This window comes from Sparus aurata, chromosome 20, assembly GCF_900880675.1.
Source record: "Sparus aurata chromosome 20, fSpaAur1.1, whole genome shotgun sequence".
NCBI classification, from domain to species: Eukaryota; Metazoa; Chordata; class Actinopteri; order Spariformes; family Sparidae; genus Sparus; species Sparus aurata.
In genome coordinates, this window is record NC_044206.1 from 3,028,213 (window position 1) to 3,054,490 (window position 26,278).

The following is a 26,278-nucleotide window of genomic DNA, read 5'->3' on the forward strand; positions in this document are numbered from 1 at the left end:
TAAAAAAAACAAGAAAACAGGAGTAGCACTGTCCCTGAACAGATTTCAAATCAAACGCTTCTTTTGTCTGTTTAGTTGTATCCAATTACTGCTTCCCAATAAATAATTAGCTGCCATCAAGCCAGCCCTCTCATCACTCAGTCAGTGATGAATGCCTCTCAGTCCATGGCCTGCAACCACAAAGCGGAGTGGCGAGAAAGGTAGCTAATATCCTGTTAGCTTTCCAGTGGCTTTCCAGATCAATAAGGTGATGGCGTACGCCCCAAAAACAACATTTGCACACTGTTAACGCCTTTACGTTCCGAGGCGATAGCGTTTATTAGGTAACAACAGACTCCCACGTGAAGGGCCCAGCCCGAAAGAAAGCTTGCAGTCACACAGCAGCCTACTATCCCAGTCGCAGCAGTCAGCCCATGCGAAGTTCATCCAGTGATCCTTTGCTAGGCTACGGTTAGCCCAGTTAGCTAGCTCGCAGAGAGGGCAGCTAATGAAATCCTCTCCTGGCTGGCGTCAGTAACTTGACTTTTTTTTTCTTTTCTTTTTTTTAAGAGATGGTCCGAAACAGAGTGTCTGCGCTTTTCTTCCAGGTAGAGACGCTGCATGCAGGGGAAGCACCTCTTCTTCAGTCACGAATAGCACTGTGAGTATATAGGGTTTGGTTCCATAACTAGCCTGGTTAGCAGCAGTAACGTTACGTTTATTTTCTTCTTTCCCAAGGCAGCGAGCACACACACATACACACACACGCTCCCGGAATACTGTGGAGTCTCGCGATAGCTGCTCAGTGTCGCCGCCCACGGAGAGGACACGATTCCACATCACTGCGTGTTGACATTTTTAATTTTAGAGAGTTACAGGCAGCTAAATGTGCTTAAAGTTAGGTGATGATGGTTTTCAGTCATCCAGGTCAAGTGCTATATCATAGGCAACTGGACTTAAAGGTCCCTCAAGTAGTTTGCAAGTAAAATTACCCACCATACAAAACTTCACAGATTTACATTATTCATTATTATTTAGGAATTATGATCTGTGCCTTGATTTATTAATGGGCTAATATTGTTGCTGGTCAAAGAGGAGTTATACTAACTATTTCATATACAATTGGATATTTTAATCCATGACAATACAGCATGTTATATAAAATGATCATGTGATTTGTATGTAAAATAGTAAGGAGCAACTGGTAACTATGGCTGTCAGATAAATGTAATCATGTAGAAGTCTAAAGTAGTATAGCATGTAAATACTCAAGCAAAAATAAAAGTACCTCAGAGTTGTAGCTATGTAAAAGGAGTACATTAGTAAATCTACTTTATTGCTTTTCACAACATGCAAAGTATTGCCAGCAAAATCTCCAAAAGTATTAAAAGTAAAAGTTCTCATTTGGAGGAAAAAAGCCCCTTTTAGTCCCATTTTAAATATATTTTATCATTGTTTTACTATCACTGATGTATTGATATATAATCTAAATAAAATAATATAATATATATATGATATGAAAAAATAATGTTTGCCTCTAAAATATGCTAAACAATCACAAAGTAGTATAGAATTTAAATATCTAAGCGAAATACAAGTACCTTGTAATTGTACTAAAGTGCGGTATTTAGTAACTCCATTTAGTATCCAATCAATGCAAATAAATCTGGTGAGGAAAGTTCTCTCTTTTTCAATTCTCAAGCTATTTCTGCATTCAATTTTAAATACAAGGATTGTAATTTATTAGTTGGACAAATTAGACCTTTAAAATATCAGCACAATGAAACACTTTACACAAAGTGAAAGGGTGTCTCTCATTTGTCAACCATCCCTTCAAGCTGGCACAAGTGAACATGCCTTAGATACTATTCACTGCATATGTGTGTTTATTAATGGCTGACTCAAGCAGAGGCTATTATAAGCAGTTCCAGTGGACAGACAGACAGAGAGAGAGACGGACAGAGGACCAGAGCTGTGTAAATGGACGAGGGACACAGAGAAGAAGGGCCTCTGTTACTAAACCTGGAGAAAACAACAGCCAGTCTTGCTGAAGGACTAACTCCCTGTCAGTGCTGTAAGTGAACCAAGAATAACACAGATTACAGGTGTGTGTGTGTGTGTGTGTGTGTGTGTGTGTGTGTGTGTGTGTGTGTGTGTGTGTGTGTGTGTGTGTCTGGTGTGTGGTTGCTATAGATGTGCACTATCAAGCTGACAAACCCACTGGGATCCAGTCATGGGTCAGCTCAGATAGGGGGCTGAGCTGGGACATGCGTCTCTCTGGAGTCATCTTAAATACTACTTTTCATGTGGATCAGTGCTTATCTCAATGTGCTTTCCCAAGTAAAGCAGGGCAAGTAAGGTCATCCATTGCTTATAAATGTGAGCCTCCTTGGTTGCCCCCCTTGGGGTATCTTATGACAACATCCTGGAGGTGACATAGTGAAAGGCATTCAGTGGCAGCAGCAGAGCCAGAATATATTTAGCTGTTCTCCCCAAACTCACTTTACATGGTAAGTATGTTATCAAGGCTACCAGATGATTCCCTCAGGGGCATTAACACATTTAGGACACAAGAAGTATAGTTTGTCAGTAAAAATCCCAAATACTGGAAACTATTCTAAGGTGTTTGGACAACACAGTTGGTTTGACTTATCTGGCTGCAGCATGTTACTGTTGCCCATTTAAAGTTTTAAATTTAGGAAAATATGCCTGTCCACTTAGATTTTAGAGTTAGATGAGAGGATCAATGACATCCTCATGTTTTAACAGTAAATATGAAGCTGGAGTCAGCAGTCTGTTAGCTTAGCACAAGCAAATCAAAGAGAAACAGCTAGCTTGTTTGGCTATATCCATAGACACCTCTGAAGCTCACTATTGAAATCCTCTTTCCATAAAAACAAAGTGTAAATATGACATGTTGTGGTTTTATGGGGGCTGGTCGGCTATGTGCCGTTTCTTAGTTGGAACAAGTTGCAGTGGGGTTGGAGAGACTAATGCCTCGCCAAGAGAAAGTCTGGCATGTAACCTCCCGTAAAACAACTCATTAGCTTCATACAATTATGTTTGTCTGGAGATTAAACACAATGTATTAAATAGTTTAGTTAGATATAATAACTCAGACATAACATTTTGAATAGTGGACAGAGCTAGCTTTGGACAGAGCTAGGCTAGGTGTTTTCCTCTGTCAGTTGACTTTGTACTAAGCTAAGCTAACTGGCAGCTGGCTCAAGTTTCACATTTACCAGATACATCTAAGAGAGGTATCAATCTTATCTTCTAAGTCTCAGTCACAAAGCAAATAGGCATATTTCTTAAAATGTCAAACTAAGATACACATTCAAAACATACAATGTATACAAAATTGCCCTATATTTGACCCCAATTTCACCTCTCCCTGTGTAGGCAGACACAGCACATGATTGCTTGTCATAGACCGCGCTGATACGCACTGAATTTACAAAACATTAGAAACACTAAGTGTTTTCCTGAAGTACACTGATGAGTTGAGTCCTGATAAAACCCATCATCCATTGTTGGTTTCCATGATTGAGTCAAAACCAAACACGAAGAGGCAGTTTAAATAAAGAAAATGATTTAGAGAATTGATTTTCAGCTTTGCGATAACTGAGAGGAGTTAAATTTGATGTACTTTTTGTTACCGACACTGTAAAAGTTTACACCAGAAATGAGCCCCACCTGAGGACACCTGGACCCTGCTGGGAGACTGCAGGCTGTTCTGGTGCAGGTCAGTGGCTCTGTAGCTGTTCCCTGCACTCATCCTGTGCTCTCTCCTCCACAGAACATGTCGCTGTCCTCAGCAATGGTGTTGCCCCTGCTCATCGTCGTTGCAGCAGGGGTGTATTACATCTATAATGAGGTCATGCAGTTCATGTCCAAGTCCTTAGTGCAAAACAAAGTGGTGGTGATCACTGATGCCATGTCCGGAGTGGGAACTGGTAAATGATCTGACTTGTGTTTCAAATATTTAACTTTACTGTCATTGTCATGGAGGTTTGTTTTCACCTTTCTTTGTTTCTTTGCCTGCCTGCCTGTCTGTCTGCCTGTCTGTCTATCTGTCTGCCGTGTTTCAGCCATGATGATGGCTGGATAGTAATGGAGACAGACTCAGTGTACACTCAGGTGCTTTGTGCTCCATGTTTATGGCAAAAGTTTGACATTTTAGCAGACAGACTATTTTGCTGACTTGTAGAGAGTCTGAGGAACAGATCTCTACAACCAATCACATTGTTTCTTTAAAATAACTGTATTAGATTTTTACTGATGCTATGTGGATGTTTGTTAATCTGGTCCATCTAAAATGCTGACACAAATTTGGATGTATTTATCCGACCTGTTGGGCCACAGACTTAAAAAAAAACTATATTTACGGTTAAAAATGACGACAACAAACAAGTTTGCCAGTTTACAATCTCTGTAATTCAAATGAAACACCAGCTGTCCACCTGGGAGTGACTGCTGCTGTTGGTGTGACGTCACAGTGGTTCAGTCGACGCCAAATAACATCTGTACACGAAATTTGAAGCTACAGCAGGAGGATGTTAGCTTAGCATACAGACAGAGCGTGGGAGGAAATAGCTAGCTCTGTTCAAAATGTTTTTTGTGGGAAACAAATGACACAGTATGTTAATTAGTGAGCTTAAGTGGTGTTGGTAGGCGCCTGTAGGCAGGCTTTTTAACTTTGAACTGAGCCAGGCGAGCGTGTTTCCTGCCAACCTCCTGGCTCTAGCTTCATAATTAGAGTAAGCATACAAACATCAGAGTTGTATCAATCTTCTTACGTAACTCCAACAAAAAAAAAAAAACCATAAGCAAAACCAAACATGATGATGTGTAGAGGGCTCGAAGCAGTCTTTATTTCACTGTTGTCTACCTTCAGACAGAGCCAAGCTCACTAAAGACTGCTGTTTTCTCTCTTTATGTTAAGCTAAGCTAAATCTCAGCAGGAAAACAAATCTTTTTTTTTTTTTACAAAATGTCAAACAACTTATTTAAATCAAATAGCAATGATTTTTTCTCTCCGTCCAGAGTGTGCCCATCTCTTCCATAAGGGCGGTGCCAGACTGATCCTATGTGGGACGAGCTGGGATAAGCTGGAGTCTCTGTATGACTCTCTGACTAATGACGCGGACCCCAGAGAGGTGAGGAAATTAAAGAAATAAAAAAAAAAGTGCATGCCAGCACTAGCCTCAGATTGAAACATCATAAACATGTCAAACTCTGAGTAAACCCTTCCAAACTAAAACCATTACTCTTTTTGTGGTGCTGAGTCATCTTTTTGGCACGCTACCCAGCTGAGAAACAAATCTTTCACTATGGCTGCTCCAGTAAACACCACTATCTCATGTCTATTAATATACCCTGGAAACTTAAGCAGTATAAAGAAGGAGCAAAGGCCTTAACCTAACACAAAAATCCCTCAAATCGCCACTAAGAATGAGCTCATGACATGGCAGGGTGATGTTGAAGCAGAAGAACAGCAGGTTCTGTCCTAGTGTTTATCACAGTCCTCTGCTGGTCACCACATCCCAGATCACCACTTCCTCCTCTGGTTAACACAATAGCAGGATATCCTCTCTGACAGTTCTCCGTCCCCCGTAGATCTTCTGCACACAGGCCAGGGCAGATGTGTTTATAAGTGTAGACCACATAAATAGATGACAATCTAATCTAATTAGCAAACAAAACTACCATTGATGTCACAGCTGCTCTGTTGTCCGGTGGTATGGCAGCAGGTATTAATGTATCGTTTGTCAGACCACAAAACTTGTCTCAATATCGAATGTTATGTTGTTATTGTTGTGAAACAAAGGTAGGACAGGTTTGGTTATTAGCAGTTAATAATTACATAGTGATTATTAAAATGAATAATACAATTGTGCATTAAATCAATAAAACTAAGACACTAAGACAACTCAGCAACAAACAACACACAAGCATGGTGTGTGTGTGTGTGTGTTTATGTGTGTTTGTGTGTGTGTGTGTGTGTGTGTGTTTGTGTGCGCATCAATGAGACGAAGAAGAGGGTGGATGTGGAGAAAGAGAGCTAAGATGGCCGATGCAATCTCTTGGAAGATGGCGACCCAGAGTGTTCAAGATGGCGGAGGGGGTCATGTCACGCCAAGGGCTGGTCAATGGAGGTGATCGCGGGAGCTTACAATACACACTAACTTCTAGTATCTGCCCAAACACTAAATAAGCCTCACCTGTGACACACTGTTGCCAGCTAGTGTGTGTTGTTTGCTTGTCATGTTCATCATGAACTGATTTGAGCCTCTCCACTCTGTGGAGCCAAAGTGTTAGCTTTGCTGCCTTGTGAGTGTACAATAAGTCGTGTACCTGTCAAGGATCAGCCAAAGGTGATCAGAGCCTGAGTCTGGTCACCGGCCGTTCAGTAATAGAAAGACAAGTATTGTGTCTACATGGCTGTTTCTTTCTCCTTGCTGCTACCCCAACGTTAGCCCTCCTTCTCTCCCTCTCTGTCCACTAACCCACACACACACAACACACACACACACACACACACACACACACACACACACACACACGTATACATTCAGGTAAACACACACACAGTCTCATGAGCAGTTTGTACCCCGCTATAACATCAGACACGTGTGTGTTGTGGTCGCCTACACCAAATTCAGAACATCAGAGTCCAGCTCTGTCCAAACCACACTGTGATTAAAGGCACATGTTAGTCCACAGACACTGTCCTGCCATTGTTTGTTCAAGCCTCGGGCGGTCACCTCCACTGACCAGCCCTCGGTGTAACGTGACCACATCCGCCATCTTGAACACTCCGTGACGTCATCCAAGAGATGGCATTGGCCATCTTGGCTCACCCTCTCTCCCTCTTTGTCTTGCTGATGCACACACACACACACACACACACACACACACACACACACACACACACACACACACACACACACACACACACACACACACACAGAGACACAGACACACACAGACACACTGGATGCTGTTTGAGATGTCTTAGTGTTTAAGCTTCATTGTGTAGCTGCTGTAGTTTGATGAAAGATGATTGTTGATTGAAGTTGTATTGGTTATTGATTAATAACATTAATACATTCTATTATATTGTACAGAGCAGTTTTCTGTGATTATTTTGTGCATGTGCTTAGTGGTAACTGCTGGTTGTGATGGTCAGTGCTCATTTCCTTTGTCGTTCCTTTAATCTAAAGTGAACCCTTCTTTTGAGTCTGTACTGTTAACGGTGCCCCATTTTATTCATTGAATTAATATTTTTGATCATTTATTTTAATAATTACTATCATGAATTGTTAATTGCTAATTACCACACCTGCCCTACCTTTGTTCCCCAACAATATGTTATACAGCAAGACACTTCCATGAGTTGCCATTAGTTGTTTGTCAGTGTCTGAACAGATTGACTGGTAAACATGGACTGATACTTTTGCATATAGTAATTAATGTGGACAGAATTATGTTAATGATGTCCACCACCTCAACTTGTTTCTGAACATACAGGATAACATGTGCCATTATTGAAGAACTAAGCTGTTAAATCGGATTTTTCTTCATGTGTGGTTTTTTAGAAGGGAAAATGCCATTATCCAAGTCTCCATTCATATACATTGTCACTATGTTATATACATTTAGGGTTATATTTCAAGCTGGAATTCAAATTCAACTCAATTGTATAGCTGTGCACAAGAGATCGTGTTGTGTATTGTGTACTTATTGTAAGTCACTTTTGGACAAAAGTGTCTGCTAAATGTAAAATGTAAATGTATAAGAGATTTATAATAATCCAAGGCAGGAAAAAAATCAGTAACTAGGTCATTTGTTAAAACGTCTTGTTTTTCTTTGTTAAAGGGTGACTCCACAAGTTTTACATATTAAAGTGTCTTTCTATAAAGGTGTTGTTTGACATTTAGGAAAAAAATACTTCAATAGATAAAAAACACTCACATGTCTGTATGCTGAATATGAAGATAGCCAACAGGTGATTAGCTTAGCCTAGCATCAACACATCAGTTTCACTGATGCAATATATGGTCCACACAGTATGGCAGTGAAGTAATACAGTCCTGTGTCTCTAGACGTTTGCCCCAAAGCTGGTGATCGTGGACTTCAGTGATATGCCCAGCATGGAGGAGGTGGTGGCTGAGGTAGTGGAGTGTTACGGCTGTGTGGATGTGTTGATCTGTAACAGCAGCATGAAGCTGAAGGCCCCGGTGCAGAGTGTCACCCTGGAAGTGGACAGAAACATCATGGACATCAACTACTTCGGCCCCAGCACTCTAGCTAAAGGTGGGCCAGACACTCCTGAGTAATTCTCCAACAAACATGCTGTTCATACTATTTGTATGAAGCTGATTCTCAATGTTTTTTTCATAATGTGGCAGGTGTCCTTCCAACAATGATTTCAAGAAGATCAGGGCACATTGTGCTGGTCAACAGCATCCAGGGAAGACTGGCTATCCCATTCAGAAGTTCATGTGAGTTGCCAACGAGAAGTTTCCGAGCTTTTCTCAACCAAATTTAAAGAGTTTGTTCAACTAAATCATAAAAAAAGATATTCTCATACTCTCCCGCTGTAAAATCTAGCCATTAGAGGTGGGTAGAGCAGCCCAAACTGTACTCAAGTACTTTAATTTCATAGTATGTATATCTTTGTCTAAGTAGTAAAGTGGAGGTATATCTAGTGATCAAAATAACGCATGAAAAACAGTAGTAGCGAGTCACTCCTTGTGTAATGCATTGTACTTGGAATTAGTTTTGTGTGGACAATACACACACTGACAATCATTGTAGTGGAATATCACATCATCATCTGCTTATTGACACTTTATCAGGTACAACAAGCTAAAACTAATGCGGTCTAACACCACAGTCCATGAAGGTTAGAACTGTTTTGGAAAGGTGTGGATTCAACTTAATGATCATTTTAAAGGCGGTAGTTTATGGTGCTGTTGGATTCTATTGCATTATAATGAGAGGTGTGACCTGATGTGTGTCAGTGATGGTAGGCTGATTAACAGAAACACCTCTCACAACTGAACCTTTGTCAAAGTATAACTTATTACAGGATTGCTGCATTGAACTGCATTAGTACCCCATGTGTATATTGGGACAATATTCTGAGTGAGAGCACAAAGGGCCTACATCAGTGACTGTGTGTCAGACAGAAGGCCATTTTTATAGGAGGTAAAACACAAAGCCAATGTGACGACAGGATTAGATGAGACTGAGGGTGGTGTGTATCGTCACTGAAGAATTAGTGTGATGTCTGTTTAAATCTGCTTCATTGGAGTACAGAGATGAGGCAGAGGAAAGAGGCTGGAGGGAAATACAGAGCAGGACAGGTGCATTCATTGCTAGCTACCTGTACAGCTAGGAGGCGAATGAACACACAACAATATTTGTGTGAATGACACAAAGAGAAAATAAACCAGGAGTGCCCAAACTAATTTCCTTGCAGGACCAAAACTAAAATAAATTTAAAGGGGCTCTATGTAACAATGTGTAGTAAATAACATGTATTTATTACCTGTATTGGTCACATGGGAGCAGCATATACATTCTTGAATGCCTCGTCTCAGCTCCCCTCTCTCCACTACCAGAGTGCAAAAGTAGTTAACGTGAGCTTAGAAATGGAGTCCGGTAATGTAGACTAACCACCGGCTTCCATCACAAAACAGAAGTTCCACAGACCCCTTTAATGGTGGACCATGGACCAAAAGCAAACACCTGTTGTATAATATACAAAAATGTATATTTAAAGACCACTGTATCCCACAAAAATAAAAAAGCGAAAGCAACAATTTATGTTATTATTATTTTAAATTGACCTGGTAACATCGGCGGGCCAAATCAAACCTCATGGTGCGCTTACAATGGCCTGTGTGCCACACAGCCAAGGTCTAAACACACCTCACAAAAGCTTGCTGTCTGATGTAGCCGACTATTAAAAAAAGTCAAATAACCATGTACATTAGTTTTTTTTAAATGTATGAAGTATCAGAATGTCATGGTGTCCCTCTATGTTTAATTGATGGTAAAACAACATGGACTTGTAGACATCCTGTAATGAATAAAATCTTGACCTGGAGCTACTCTCTAGAAAAAGTTGTGTTATTTGAGAAAATGGCGTTCACTGTTTCCTTTAGCACTTACACATACTCAGAAATGAAATGCTACCGAACCTGCTGGAGAGACAGATGTGTAGTAGTGTGATGAACAGGGAGGCTTCATGTCACATCACAGACAACAATAAAATAAATTAAAACTGCAAGCAGTGATGAACGTGCCCACGCAGTCCGCTCGCATCGGGCTGCAGCGTTGTCAGACTGCGCGCTCACCTGTTACAAGCATGTCATGACGGGGAGAAAACAAACAGTGAACGTCATGACAATCGGATGATGTTTGTCTGACTTCCTGTGTCCAGTGGGTGGTGCTATGAATATGACACAGTATTGATGCACAGATCTATATTCATGGCAACTCCCTCTAGATTCCTGAGAGATTTTGCCGCGATAGGAAATTGTACAAAGAAGTTATTAGGACTCGATGCTTCATGACGAAGGATTTTTATGGCAGGCACCGCCACAGCCAGAAGGTATGACGTAGGATAAAGATTTCCATAACTTTTCATCTTCAAGGTCAGAGGATCATACTGAGTGACTGTGAAGTTGGTGGTGTTACATCTGTAGGAGGAGATAATTTAAGTACGAAGATTAGCAATATTTCAAAATGGCGGCCAAAATCAAAATGGCTGACTTAGTATTGATGCTGAGATGTATTCGGGACGACAGCCTCTACACTTATGAGCAGTTTGGTGTGGATAGGAAATTGTATGTTGAAATTATAAAGCCTTGATGCTTGACGGTGAGGGGAAAAAATGGTTTCCACCATCCCGCCCACTAGAGTATGTGGCAGCTGAAAGATTTCCATAACTTTTGTTCTTCAAGGCATGAAGATGATAATTGAGGTAATGTGAAGACTGTGGTGTTTAAGCTCTAGGACAAGATAGTTTTCAAAGTAGGCATGAATTGGACAAAAATGTCGCCACACATCAAAATGGCTGCCTTCCTGTTGGAGTGACGGTATCGGTCCAAGAGGGTTTTTTATGCGTCTGGTCATGAGGAATCTGCGTACTAAATTTTGTTCTTCTATGCACTTGTGGGAGGCGGGGCATCACAATAGGGTGCGCTTCAGAGCCCACAGGTTATGACCATACCCCATGACAACACAGATCTGTTCAGGGCGACTCCCTCTGCATTCCTACGAGATTTGGCCGAGATAGGAAATTGTATGAAGAAGTCATGAGGACATGATGGTTTACGGCGAAGGATTTGAATTGACCGCTCCACCGCGACCAGCAGGTACGACGTAGGATAAAGATTTACATATGTTTTCATCTTCAAGGTCAGAGGATGATACTGAGTGACTGTGAAGTCGGTGGTGTTACGTCTGTAGGAGGAGATAATTTAAGTACGAAGATTGGCAATATTTCAAAATGGTGGCCAAAATCAAAATGGCCGACTTAGTATTGATGCAGAGATGTATTGGGGGCGACAGTCTCTACACTTATGAGCAGTTTGGTGTGAATAGGAAATTGTATGTTGAAGTCATAAAGCATTGATGCTTGACAGCGAGGGAAAAAATTGGTTTCTACCGTCCCGCCCACTAGAGCATGTCGCAGCTGAAAGATTTCAATAACTTTTGTTCTTCAAGGCATGAAGATGATAACTGAGTTAATTTGAAGACTGTGGTGTTTAAGCTCTAGGACAAGATAGTTTTCAAAGTAGGCATGAATTTGGGAAAAATGCCGCCACACATCAAAATGGCTGACTTCCTGTTGGAGTGACAGTATGGGCCCCCCAGACTTCTTTGTGCGTCTGGTCATGAGGAATCTGCGTACCGAATTTCGTTTGTCTACGCGCATGTGGAAGGCAGGGAAGAACATTAGGGAGCGCTACAGAGCCTGCAGGTCATGACCACGCCCAGTGACAATGCAGGATTGTAATTTTCGCCAGATGTGACGTATATTCCAAATTTGGTGAGTTTTTGGGTATGTTCAGGCATCCAAAACTGCAGTCAAACTTGGAGAAGAAAATTTCTTTCCTTCCAATTACAATAGGGACCTCGCAGGTCTACCTGCTTGGGCCCTAAATATGTCCTTTGCAATGTATGGAATGAGACTTCTGTACAGCCGAGTTACTCCTCTTTGTGCTTTTGTGTGTGTATGTGTGTGTGTGTGTGTGTGTCTGTCTGTGTGTATCAGATGCTGCATCTAAGCACGCGGCGCAGGCCTTCTTTGACTGCCTGCGGGCTGAGGTGGAGGAGTATGGAATAGTCGTGAGCACCATCAGTCATACCTTCATCAACGCCTCCGAGCCACCCCCTGTGGAGGAGGCTGGCCCTAAACCAAACCCCCTGTCTGCATGTGAGTACTACAGCTGGTATGAAAGTGACTGACAGGGTGTGATATACCAGGGGTCTTGAATTAAAATTCAAAGAGGTCCAGTTTCTGAAATTTCCTGAACCTCATAATGTCTCAATAGCCTAGCCCTTTGTCTATCAAATAAAATCATCATCTCTCAGCTCAGTTATTTTGTGCACTCTCACCTCAGACTTCTGTTGATATATGTACTCAAATGATCCGTGTTTGGTCTCGCGGTGCTGCTTAACATTCTCACTTTTGATCAGCACCACGGTTTTCACAACATATGAGACAAAAATGAACAGTGAATTGGTATGTCCATTCTTTTTAGAAATTTATATTTTCTGTGTCAACTTTCCTTCTTTCCAAGCAAGCCATGTTTTCCTCCATTCACATTCCCACATATCACTGGTGGTACACAGTCGATTTGATTGGCTCATTTGAGTGACACTATCGGTAAACAATGACTGTATTAACTGGATTAGCTGCACCTGAAGTTTGAATTTGCGGCCGGGAGAAAAAAACACAACGTTCTGCAAAGATTACTCAGAAATTGTACCCTGACCACGGTCCACCATTTGGTAATGCATGTTATATCTAATAAATCATTACACAGATGTGTGTGTGTTAATGGGACATGTTCCTTAGCCGATGATGTATGTTTCAGTTTTTGTTGAAGGGAGAATAGTTGCTCATAAGTAACAGATACTAATTGTACGTGTTCTTCCACAGTTATCGCCAAGCAGATGACCCACGGTGTGCGGCCCTCAGTCCTGGCCGATGAGATTATGCAAACAGTCAACAGGAAGAGGACGGAGGTCATGCTGGCCCACCCCATCCCTAGAGTGGCCCTGTACCTCCGCTCCCTCATCCCCTCCTTCCTCTTTGCTGTGCTGGGTGCTGGAGTGAAGGACTCAGTCCTGGCTGAGCAGATGCAGTAGGAGAGAGGCTTAAGTACAGGATGGAGTCAGACACAGATGGCAAATAAAGCATGGACTGTTCAGAAATGATGCACTCTACAACAGGCTATATCACCAACTGGTGTTAGGACCCAGACCTCAGGATGGGGGTGGGGACAGGAGGGTTCTTTATGTGGCCATTAGTTTATGCTAACTGAATTAAAGTTATAATTGTGAAGACTTCATGAAATAAAAAACCTGTGTTTCCGACTATTTCTGCGAGTAGATGAAATAGTTACAAACCAAATCATGTAATAAACATGTATCTTGCATCCTGCTGGTGTGCACTGTAGGTTATTTCACTTGATCAGATTTACAGACTGAGGTAATGCACTGTATATATAGAAATATAGTATGCATACAGTGCCTATAACTGACTTGGATGTGTTCCCATTTTATTGCTTTTATAAGTGGAGTCATGGTCAATATATAATTTGGCTTTTTTGACAAGAATTTAAGAATTTCCTCAAACGTAATGTCAATTGATTAAAAATACATTGTGTAAAATAAGTGATTGCACAAGTATTGACCCCCTTTTGGCCTCAATCACAGCACTGAGTCCGTGTGGATAGGTCTCAATCAGGGTTGCACATCTAGATGCTGCAATTTTATTCCATTCTTTGCAAAACTGTTTAGGCTCTGGCAGGCTGCACAGGGATCGGACGTAAACAGCACTTTTCAAGTCCAGCCACAGATTCTCTATTGGATTAAGATCTGGGTTTGATTAGGCCACTCCAGAACATTGACCTTGCTTTCACTGTATGCTCCAGGTTATTGTCTTGCAGGAAAATGAATGTTCTTCTAGGTCATAGTTCTCTTGCAGACTGAATCAGGTTTTTCCTCCTGAGCAATGGAAATAAATCAAGTCCGGCACAATAGGCATATGCACAGTGTGCAGATGCAGCTGATTCACAGACATTTGCATAGTGAAGACATAGCCCGCTTAAATGTGACTATTTGCAGGAGATGTGCAGTGGTGGAATGTAACTCACAATAAGTTAATTTACTCAAGTTAAATTTATAAGTGGAGTTTTGAGGTAAATTACGTTAGTATCTATATTTTATGCCTCGAGCAAACAAAAGCCCCTGATGATTTGGATTTGATAAGACACTGAACAACTAAGTGGGAATACTTCATGTTGAAACTTAAAGCAGCTACAAGGAGCTTTGACTTTGTGTTGATTCTGGCGGCCCCTGTGGACAAAAGCATAGGCGTTGATCCGGCTATAGCACATGCATTGGCTTTGGAAGCAGGTCATAACAGGCACAACCCATACCAGCACACTACTGGGCAGCTTCTTTCCTCAGGCTGTGAGGCGCCTCAGTGTGTTTACATTGTGTGTGTGGGACATTTCAATACCACCAAGTTTATTGCATTAAAATATTTTATTTTCACATTCTCTCTATCTGGGTGTATGTGGTTTAAATTCCTCTCTTAAGTAACAGCCATTTTTACGTGTACATTTAGGGCATTTCATTTACATACAAGTATCCAATATTTAAAGAAAGTTGGTCGGAGTCAGTTGGTCATTTTCACATCTTCATCTAAATTACTCATTAAAAAGTAAAAAGAAAACAAAGACACCCAAATGTTATCATGAAGAACTCGCAGTTGAACATCCAGGCTAACTGGATCAGACATTACATCCTTTTCTTTCTTTTTAAGATTTTTTGTGGCATAGACACCTTTATTAGCAGTAGACAGAGAGGAAACATGGGAGAGAGAAGGGGAGGTGACATGCAGCAAAGGACCTCCGGCCGGAATTGAACCGGGGTCAGCTGCGTTTTGATGGCATGCGCTCTAACCACTCGACCACCTGCGCGCCATTACATCCTTTTCAATCATATCAGTCAGGTTCACCCTACAGATGGTTTTCAAAGTAAGTTCATTGTGGTTTTATTACTTTTACACAAATACAGAATCTGAATACTCACATTTAAAAAACGAATGTGGACTTGATTGAATCCATATCCATTATTTTCTACATCGTCAGAAGGCAGGGCTCTGACTGAATGTGTCCTCCAGATGGCAGCATCACATAGGTATTAAGAATTCTGGTTGGCTGAAGGGATCAGCCTTTGCAGATGTCCTTTCACAGTCAGCTTCTTGTGGTGGGCATGCTGTCCTATTCTTTGCTCTTTGGAGACATGGATTATGTCTAACACTAATTTGTCACCGATGCAGTTACTGATTAATAGTGATCAAATACGGAACTTTTCTTGTGATGTTGCAATATTTTCTCACGCACTGCAAAGAAAAATAGAAACAATTCGAAAAATCATATAGAATTGTTTTCATGTATAACAAAGCCCTTCTTTGGGCAGCCTCAATGTTTTCCATGTCACTCATAGATTTATTGGTCTAATCAGTTCAGGGCCGTAGGACAGGCTGGTATTATCCTGCAAGGATTACATGGAGGGATCAATGCTGCTGCATGTGCTCTGAACACGATGGGTATACTATTTGGTGATTACTGGATGTATAAAGTAACACATTTACTAGATTCATATTACATTCAAACACACATTAAATGTCACAGGACAAAAGCCCATTTTTTAAACAACTGTGATGTAAATGAGGAGTACATTGAGAGAGGCGGCTCCAGCAGGGTGGGTGCACTACTGCCGTCAAGTCCAGCTGGTATGCGTGAGCGTGTCCTCCAGGTCACTCTCCTCGGGGGAGTTCAACATCTTTTGTCTCCGGGGCCGGCGGACAGGAATGTGTCTCTAATGTTCACATGAATAAATGCAGTACGATGACATTTCCACATGTCAGACAGGAAGGAGATCTTCAGAGCACTCAGCTGGACTCTCCAAATTGGCATTTTGATCTAACACATTTACATAAGTCACACAGCATTGCCGGATCGTGTATGTTTCATTGCGTGCAATTGGAGGTCAGTCCCACGTGTGAGTGATGGTTTGACAGGAGTTTTCCGGAGAGATTGTTGTGTTATATCAGCCATGAAATTTGTCCGATTCATTTCAGCTTAAAGGTAAATCAAACAGAAAGCATCGAGGTGTGCAGTAATATCTGAGAATGATGTGAGCCTAATAGTTTCTCTGAATCATCTGTCTGGTGAGCAATATGTTGATAAGGCCCAAACACGGCGAGGATGATTGTCCTGAAGCAATATTCAGACTGATGCATCCTGAATGTGAGCCATGACTTATATATGAGAAGCACCTCACAGGGACGTCTGCAGCTCACAAATGGGCTTTCCATGAGTGAGGTGATCACCCTTATCAATTTTTAAAGCTCAGGTTATTGACACTAACCTGACTTATGGAGGTTATGGAGAGGCCATGGTAATGATTCCCTAAGCTTTCACATACACCACCAGAGGGGCCAGCTCTTACTTTAAAATATTGGTTGATAGCAGACATTATTGCTCCAGTGAGTGTTATGTCTGCACAGTCGGCTTCTCTCTGTCCATCTGTCGTTGCTCGGGGTGTTTGTATTCTGCCCTGTGATGTAACTGTAAAGACACACTTGTCCAAAACGACTAAAAGCAATCGGCATGCAAATCAGAGCTGTACTGAACAGTCACTATCCTCTTCTCTTCCTGTCAGAAATCAACTTCAACGTCGTTTTCATTGTTTCTCACTTTCTTTGCAGATCAATCGTTCTTGGACAAGCATGAAAAAGGTATTAAAAGTAGTCACTTTCAACCAGAAACACAGAGAAAATTGTCAGCCAACAGTGCACTTTTTAGCATCTTTGAGCGTCTTTGGCTTGTTTTGGGCCACAACTTGAATGTGTTGGTTCTCTCTCATCAAACAGCTGTTTTCAGTGAAAAAGTTAGCAGCTACATGTTGAACAAAGCTGGGCATGAGCTGAAGAGTGGGATATTTCAGGAGCTGGTGGAGACAAATACAGAGTTAAATCCTGGACTTAGATTCATCAAGGGGCCAAAAATCCAAATCCAAATCCAAATGAGTGTTTCTCTGTTCCTGATGGATGTGTCCATACTCACCTTTATACAGTATGTATACAAAAGTTGCTATAGATGGGTTTGCTGGTGGCAAAAAAGTCAAGTACTGCTGTTTTTATGAGGAAGAGTAAAGAAGAAGGTAAGAAGGTTGTCCAATGTTGACTGTTTGGCATATGTCCAGTTTAAATTCTTTATTGGAAACTCCACTGGTGACAATGAAGACTGTTACAGAATGCAAATACTGGTGAATAGATATTGTAGAAAAAACATGGCTTTACCTACACACTGGACAAGAACACACTAACCCCTACCAACATCTGACTTTTGTCTAATGTCAGTGTGTCCATTTACTTATGCGTCAAATGACTCATGGGTGTTTTCAGCTCCGTCTTTGATCGGCTGTGATGGAAACACAACACCGTGTGGACACACTATTTTGGCCCTTTGTGTGTCGAAGATGAAGACACAGTGTGTAATGTGTAGTGGCATCTAGCAGATATGCAATATAATACTGTATTCTAACACTAATATGTTTTAATAATGTATAATTACCCAAAAAAAGAGTTGTTGTATTTTCATAACCTTAGAATGAGCTGCTTACTGTATATCTACATAGAGCGGGTCTCCGTCCACGGAGGTGATGTTACATAACCTAGATAATGTATAGTATTTATTAGCAGTACATTAGTTTCACTCAAAGGAAATGCTGCCATGTATAACGTTAACTATGAGCATACATGCCAAAGACAAAGTACTGACTCAGTGTGACAGATAAACTGAGCAGAAGTCAGCTCATTACCAACTTCATAAATTCTGTGAGTATTTTTCACGGTTCTCCATAATTTTTGTATGACCCTAAATACATCTTCACCACATCACTTGAATTTGTAGAAATACTTGGCGCTATGGTGAGTGAGTCCATATTTAGGAAATGTGTTTCTTGTCCATGAGGGCCACCGTAGCCTCTTGAGGTTTGCAAACGTCTTGATGAATGAGGGAGTGTTTTAGCCTAGAACCTCACCACTATGGAAGCAAATTTGTACCATAATTCAAATTAAAATGCATTTACAGAAATGCTTTTTCATTTTCGGAATGTAGCTGCATTTTTTGACTCATAAATAAAATTAGTAATAAATCATGCAAATTGCATTTTCATTTTCTTCTTCAAGACTGCTCATTTTGTAACTTAATCCAAATGATAAAGAAAAGGACATTTAAGATTTAATATTCAAAAGATGGCCCCAGCAAATAGGTACCAAAATTCAATTTGAAATGACCCAGCAAATAGTACAAATCAATTTGAAATATCAAATTTGAAAATTAAAATGCATTAGCAGAAATGCTTTTTCATTTCAAAGTCAGAGCTGCATTTTTGACTCATAAATAAAATTAGTAATAAATCATCCAGATTGCATTTTCATTTTCTTCTTCAAAACTGCTCATTTTGTTACACAAAGACAAAGAAAACTGCTTTTTCGTTTTGAAGCCCTCTCCCTGCAAAGAAAAGGTCCAAAATTCAATTTGAATTCGCAATCCCAAGCGGCGCAGGAGAGTGACGTCACAGCCTCTCTTCTTCAGTGTTGCCAACATGGTGACTGTCTCGCTAGACTTAGCGACTTTTCAGACCCTCTAAGCGACATCATTTCGAAAAAGCGACTAGCGACAAATTTAGCGACTTATTCAGATCATCGGGGGAAAGGGGAGAAATAGGTTATGTTGTAATTCACATGCTGCTCAGAGTCATCGCAGTCCACGTCTCTCCTGTCCCCTCCCGCGCGGCTGCGCAGGCGACAGGCCGGTGTGTGGGGGCTGGCTGGGGCAGGCAGGAGCGTGGATCTGATATCGGATAGCTGCCGTTTACTCTGTTTCGATCTGTTAATGTTAGGTGTCTTTAGCACAGGTGAGACCCAGAAGCGGACAGGAGGCTGTAGCTGGATGCAAGGAGTGTTTATTGTAACACGGACAAAGTCAGAGTAGGAGGGGGTGTGCACGTGTAAGCCAAGCTCCGGGGCGCCGGAGAGCTGGCAGTCCTGTCGGCACTCGGAGGAGCGCCGGGCGGGTGGAGCGGGGTCTCGGCTCGGTCGCGGCACGGGAGGTCGTTGGAGGCAGAGTAAAGCAGAGTTAGGGGGGAAACACTGGTAGAAGTTAATGCACAAAAGCTTTAGTCTTGGCAAAACTATGATTTAGCCAAATACCGCGTGTAGTACACGAAATCATCTGGCAACGGGGCGGCGCAACAACACAACAAAACCACAAACAACAACAACAACAACCAACACAAACAACACAAAACAACAAAACAACAGCCTGACATTCCGACAAACCACCATTGCGAAACCCTACCATTCCGAAACACCCCCACTCCGAAACACCGCTGTTCCGACCCTCCCCTCAAAACACTGCTGTTCCGAAATTAAACACCGCTGTTCCGACCCTCCCCTCAAAACACCGCCGTTCCGAAATTAAACACCGCTGTTCCGAAATTGATTTTCAAGTTTACAATACTTCCTACATCAAACACTGCCGGCCGCACTCACACAACTCATTGTTTTTTATTGCTAATAGGCCTATGTCACTACCTTCATTTATTATGGGTGCGATCTGCCGGGGAATGACCCCTCTGGTCGTTCGTTTTAACATAACTTGTCTTTGTGGAAGGTTAACAATGTATGAGTTGATTGAGCAGTGCTGCTCAGTTTGTCTTTGAAAAAAAAAAGCAGAGGAGAAGACAATAGGCTGCCTATGTATTTTTGATTCAATAAAAACTACATGAAATTGATTGTGTATCCATCTCTTATAGCCATAGACGGATTATCATGACCACGGGCCTACACACGCAAACTGTGCGCACGCAAAGGCGCAAAGGCTGTTACATTATTACATTGAATGTAATAATGTCCGCAAACGTAATAAGCCTCAAACACCTAATACTACTGACCGTGCGTGCAAAATCCAGCTGCTGACCCTCCGCTCCGCTGTCACACATCGGATCCCCCGTCCGCGCTCCCTCTCTCTCTCTTATAATTGTTTGCCCGAAAAATAATTTCCACGAAGAAAACATCGCCTGACATTTAAATTTAAATTCCCATTGACAATACAAATCTCAAGAAATCTGGATGTATTGCTCATTTGTAAACACAACACTTATCAGTCTATAGGCAAGAATCTAAAGGTTTATTAATTCAATTCATTTCAAATTCGCTTTATTGGCATGAATGCCACAACAACAATATTGCTCCAAGCACCAAGAACCACGAAAAGAATACCTAGCACAGTACCATTATACTTGCTGTGTGTGTGTTTATGTGAAATAATAATAATAATAATGATGATAATAATAATAATAATAATAATAATAATAATAATAATAACTTTGAACATTATCACAATTAAGTTATCAATCTGCGATGTAAACAAAATGCAAACATTACAGACTTCTAACCATTTTTCTAAAAGTGTCTGTATTTTAATTGAGAATAGTTTTTATATAAATTACACAAAAGGAAAAGAAAATGTGATTTGTTTTACCTATTTCAGCCATAAGCGGTCATATTGACCGCACATCATTTCGCGGGATTTCATTCATTGTCTCTCTTGTCTCTAACTTTGTTAGCGGTCTCCAGCTGTGCGACTGTAGCACAACATTATATGAAGATATAATGCCTAATAGCCTAATTGATTCTCATTTCTTCCACTTACAGAACTGTTTACGACTCGAAACAATGTTATTATATATGACGTTTCTAAACCAAATGTCGCGGCTTCAAATGCATCAAATTCCCACATCCAGTTACGCAGGCAGCTGTCCAGGGTGCTGAACCAGGTGACAGACAAAGGCTGCACTCTGCGTTCTGATGTTTGCTGGGCAGATCTGTCCCCCTTGCTTTCTCATCCACTCTGTTGTGGGAGATCTCCCACAGAGCAAAAGAAATACACATTTTTTCTCTCTCGGCTGAACTCTGGCTTGAGCCCACTTCACCCAGGCGCGAGCCTGCAGCCCCCGCTCCTGCTGACAACAGACCGGGGGAGAAAACAGACATTCCTTTGCTCAGAACCCATATCAGGCTGTGTCTGAATATGCACAAAGATCGGTATTGTCATATGAGTGTGGTATCCAGGGGACTGCTTTGTGTATGCTAGCACTGATCTGAGTTCAAGTGTACTGATAACGGCGGCGAAAGTAGTTCCGGCGGGAGTTGTAAGTTACTGCTGGTGTGTGACATGAGAGCGAGAAATAAAGAGCATCAACAAGAAGCAACCAATTGCCAGTTATTCTTTGGAGATAACTTACACATGGTGTCAGAAGTAAAGCGACTTGGACGTGGGTCATGGCAAAGTTTAATCCTCTCGAGAAACTGGACTTTACTCGACCGGAGCAGTGGCCGGAGTGGTGGCAGCGGTTTCAAAGGTACCGTATGGCTACAAAGCTAAACCTGGAAGATGGGGACGTGCAGGTTAGCAAGCTGCTCTATGCGCTTGGCAAAGAGGCTGAGCAGGTGTTCAACACTTTTGTGTTCACGGAGGATGAAGATGCTGACGACTATGAGACAGTGTTGGAAAAATTAAACACCTACTTCATACCTAAAGTTAACGTTATCCACGAAAGGGCTCGTTTTTATCTCAGAGCGCAGAAGCACGGTGAATCGGCGGAGGAATATATCCGCACCCTCTACGAGCTAGCTGAGACCTGCCAGTTCGGTCCGGCGAAAATAGAGAATATTTGGGATAGGCTGGTCATCGGGATTGTGGACATGGAGTTATCGGAAAAACTACAGCTGACAGCGGACCTAACACTGGAAAGAGCAGTGGAGATTGTGAGACAGTCGGAGCAGATAAAAGGGCAAATAAGCAAGTAGGCTAGAGCCAGCTCGACTGACGCTAGCTACCTCAGCGAAGTGGCGCGAAAACATACAGGCGCAGCTCCTACCCCACAGTACAGAGGAAGGGGGAAAAAGCACGGCAGTTTCCACACCGCGAGCCCAGGACACCGCGGCGACAGGGGCAAGTGCTTCAGGTGCGGCAAGGATCACCCCAAACATGCAGCCTGTGCAGCTAGAAATGCTCAGTGCAGAAACTGACATTTTGCTGTTGTGTGTCACTCCGCCAGAGTGAACGAGGTAACCACAGTGGGGCAGGAGGCTGACCACAGTGGCAGACATTTTCTAGGTGAGATCAAAACAAGGTACAACCCCACTGCAGAGTACGTGCCGGGGAAAACACTGACAGTAGCTGACACACTGTCCAGACAGCCACTATCTGTAATACAGAGTGAAATATCAGAACCAACCTGTGATGTTTCAGTGTTCGAGGATGCAGCTCACGCAGCATGGCCAGTGTCGCCCTCAAAGCTGGAGCGGATCAAGCAAGAGACGAGCACTGACCGTGACCTGCAGGTGGTGAGTAAACTGCTGACACATGGGTGGCCAAAGCATGTGGGCAGTGTCCCAGTACAGGCCAAAGCATACCACCAATGGGGTAACAGCCTGTCAACCTCAAAGGGACTTCTGTTGTATGGAGATAGAATTGTTATCCCACACAGTATGAGAGGTGACATACTCCACCGTTTGCATGATGGGCACCAGGGCATCACTAAGTGTCGCGAGAGGGCACGAATGAGTGTGTGGTGGCCCGGGCTAGAGAAGGAGATCCAAGAACTGGTGACAAAGTGCCCTGAATGCATGCAAATCAGACCGACACAGAGGAAGGAGCCTCTGATGACAACACTGCTACCTAAAAGGCCATGGCAGAAGGTCGGAGCCGACATCTGTGAGTATGAAAAGAGAAACTACCTGATTGTCATTGACTATTTCTCTCGCTATTTGGAAATAGCACACTCACCCGACATGACCAATGGGACCACCTGTGCGCGACTGAAGAACATCTTCGCCAGGTGGGGGTGTCCAGATGAGCTACACACAGACAACGGACGACAGTTTTCTAGTAAGGAGTTTCAAAGCTTCTCTGTGGCTTATGACTTTAAACACATCACCTCCAGCCCTTACTACCCTCAGTCCAACGGTGAGGCTGAGAGGGCAGTTCAGATGGCGAAAAAGATTCTTCGACAGGCCGACCCGTTCCTGGCTCTTATGAGCTACAGAGCCCCACCGCTACAAGCCACGGGTGCCAGCCCTGCACAGCTCATGTTGGGCTGTCAGATTAAGACAACTGTGCCCACAGTTGACAAAGTCCTCGTCCCAAAGTGGCCTGACTTCACAAAGGTGCGTAAAGCTGATGCCAAGGCGAAGGAGAACTACAGACGCACTTACAACAGGCGCCACGGTGTCAGAGCACTCCCACCTCTCAGAAAAGGGGAGAGAGTAGTGGTGAAACTCGACGGAGACAAAATGGCGGACAGCAGGGACAGTCCAACAACCACACACAACACCAAGGTCCTACCTGATCCAGACGGACCGTGGAACACTGCGGAGGAACAGGCGCCACCTGCGCCCAACCTTCCTTCCAGTTCAACAGCCAGACGAGACAGAGAGCACACAGGCGAGTGAACAACCATCATCACCCCTGTGCTCACATCCAGATTCACCTGTCAGAGAGACTGTTCCAGCGGAGCCTGGGGGACATGATCAGGCTCGGGTGACTTCCAGTGGAAGAGTCATCCGTCCACCTGACAGATTTAAAGACTTTGTATGTACTTAACACATAGCTTCCCAACAAGGGAGCAGAATAATCTCCGGCAGCTATGGAGGTGAATGGGCAGTCTACCCCATAACCTCAGGGAAATAATAGAGAAAGAATGAAAGAAGGGTCTGAATGCAGATGTGCACTATTAATGTTATTCTTCCTGTTGTGTTACAGCACTTTCTTGCCTGGTTTATAGGTGACTGACAAGTGAAACATGTTATTAAGTTACACTGTACACTGTAGGTTAATCATACTGAGGTTAATTGCTATTCTCTCTTATCATTACCTGCCTCGGTTGTATAATTCTTAGGAGAAGAGAGACACTGCAGGTTTTCTTGGTTATTGTTTGCATACATTTATGTCTGTGACTCAAAAGAGGGGAGATGTCATATGAGTTTGGTATCCAGGGGACTGCTTTGTGTATGCGCGCACTGATCTGAGTTCAAGTGTACTGATAACGGTGGCGTAAGTAGTTCCGGTGGGAGTTGTAAGTTACTGCTGGTGTGTGACACGAGAGCGAGAAATAAAGAGCGTCAACAAGAAGCAACATTGCCAGTTATTCTTTGGAGATAACTTACACAGGTATAACGCATTGGAGCAATTTTCATACAATTTCGGATATTTAGCATGATAAAATAATTTCAGTTCAACATAGCCATTTGTCCAGCTGAAGCATAATGAGCGTTATGTCATTAATATGAAGTAGGCTTGTTTTGCGGTTAATCAGCCACATGATCCGTTTTAACCCACAAAGGAAAAAAGGATAAATATGCAGCCTCCGTTTCCTTTCTGATTGTGTCCGTTCGGAGTGGGGGGGTTTTGGAATGGAGGGGTTTCCCCAATAGACTTTTCGGGATAGCGGGGTCTTTGAAAAAAAGGGAAACCCCGCCATTACGATGAATTGAAGTCTATGTTCGGAACAGCGGGGTTTCGGAAAGGCGGGGCTCCAGGCTATAAAGCGGCCGGTGATTTTGTGACCCGCTGCAGGTGCGTGGGTGTGGGAGAGAGAGAGACATTAGCTTATAGCACTTTGTAGAAGAAGCTTTATAAAGTTCACTCCATTGACTTGTATTAGTTCACGGGGCTGAGCTGCCACATCCAATATGGGGGCGATGTCGACGTACGGTCCAGCGCTGATACCTTCAGTTTATTACGGGGTATAGTGACTGTAAAGTACCGTGTGTGTTTCATGGGTCTGACTGTGAGTCTGCAGTCTGACCCACCGTCACTGCCAGCAGCTCTTCAGAGCGGCTTCATTACGATCACCGTAAATGTTAGAGAATTTCGCACGGGAAAAAAAATGTGCGGCTGATTTAACGAACCATGGCTGGCTTGACCGCAGTACAGAACTGGACATGGTGGTGATTTCCCCGCTGTTTCTGAAAACATGTACCACAGTCTATGCTGCCAACACAGCCTTCACACTCTCCTCTTGTCCCTTCTCTTGCTCCAGTGTCGAATAAGCACACTGCCGCCCCCTAACGTAGATGCGTAGCACGGTCGGTCAGACTGGGGCTGAAGAAGAAGAGAGGCCGCTGACTTCACTCTCCTGCGCCGCTTGGGATTGCGAATTCAAATTGAATTTTGGACCTTTTCTGTGGGGGGAGGGCTTCAAAACGAAAAAGCAGTTTTCTTTGTCTTCGTGTAACAAAATGAGCAGTTTTGAAGAAGAAAATGAAAATGCAATCTGGATGATTTATTACTAATTTTATTTATGAGTCAAAAATGCAGCTCTGACTTTGAAATGAAAAAGCATTTCGGCTAATGCATTTTAATTTTCAAATTTGACATTTCAAATTGAATTTTGGTACCTATTTGCTGGGCCATCTTTTGAAAATTAAATCTTAAATGTCCTTTTCCTTATCATTTGAATTAAGTTACATAATAAGCAGTCTTGAAGAAGAAAATGAAAATGCAATTTGGATGATTTATTACCAATTTTATTTGAGTCAAAAAATGCTGCTCTGACTTTGAAATGAAAAGGCATTTCTGCTAATGCATTTTAATTTTCAAATTTGACATTTCAAATTGAATTTTGGTACCTATTTGCTGGGCCATCTTTTGAAAATTAAATCTTAAATGTCCTTTTCTTTATCATTTGAATTAAGTTACAAAATGAGCAGTCTTGAAGAAGAAAATGAAAATGCAATTTGGATGATTTATTACTAATTTTATTTATGAGTTAAAAAATGCAGCTACATTCTGAAAATGAAAAAAGCATTTCTGTAAATGCATTTTAATTTGAATTATGGTACAAATTTACTTCCATACACCGCTAGATGCAGCAAAATACTCCCTACACACTGTACCTT

General features: G+C 42.3%; 1 protein-coding gene across 6 annotated transcripts; it reads left to right on the forward strand.

The window, feature by feature from the left end:
• The first annotated feature begins 145 nt into the window (after nt 1-145).
• dhrs7cb (dehydrogenase/reductase (SDR family) member 7Cb) lies at nt 146-13,669 on the forward strand. Of its 6 annotated transcripts, none has more exons than XM_030399755.1 (9): nt 146-247; nt 588-640; nt 1,889-2,053; nt 3,779-3,935; nt 5,026-5,138; nt 8,088-8,298; nt 8,394-8,486; nt 12,275-12,436; nt 13,166-13,374. In XM_030399755.1, the coding sequence occupies exons 4-9, from the start codon at nt 3,782-3,784 to the stop codon at nt 13,372-13,374; spliced, it is 942 nt and encodes a 313-aa protein (XP_030255615.1). In that variant the 5' UTR covers nt 146-247; nt 588-640; nt 1,889-2,053; nt 3,779-3,781. The 6 variants fall into 6 exon arrangements, with proteins under 6 accessions (XP_030255615.1, XP_030255614.1, XP_030255616.1 ...); XM_030399754.1 differs by having other exon boundaries at nt 147-200; XM_030399756.1 differs by having other exon boundaries at nt 164-200; nt 1,905-2,053.
• Nucleotides 13,670-26,278: the final 12,609 nt, after the last annotated feature.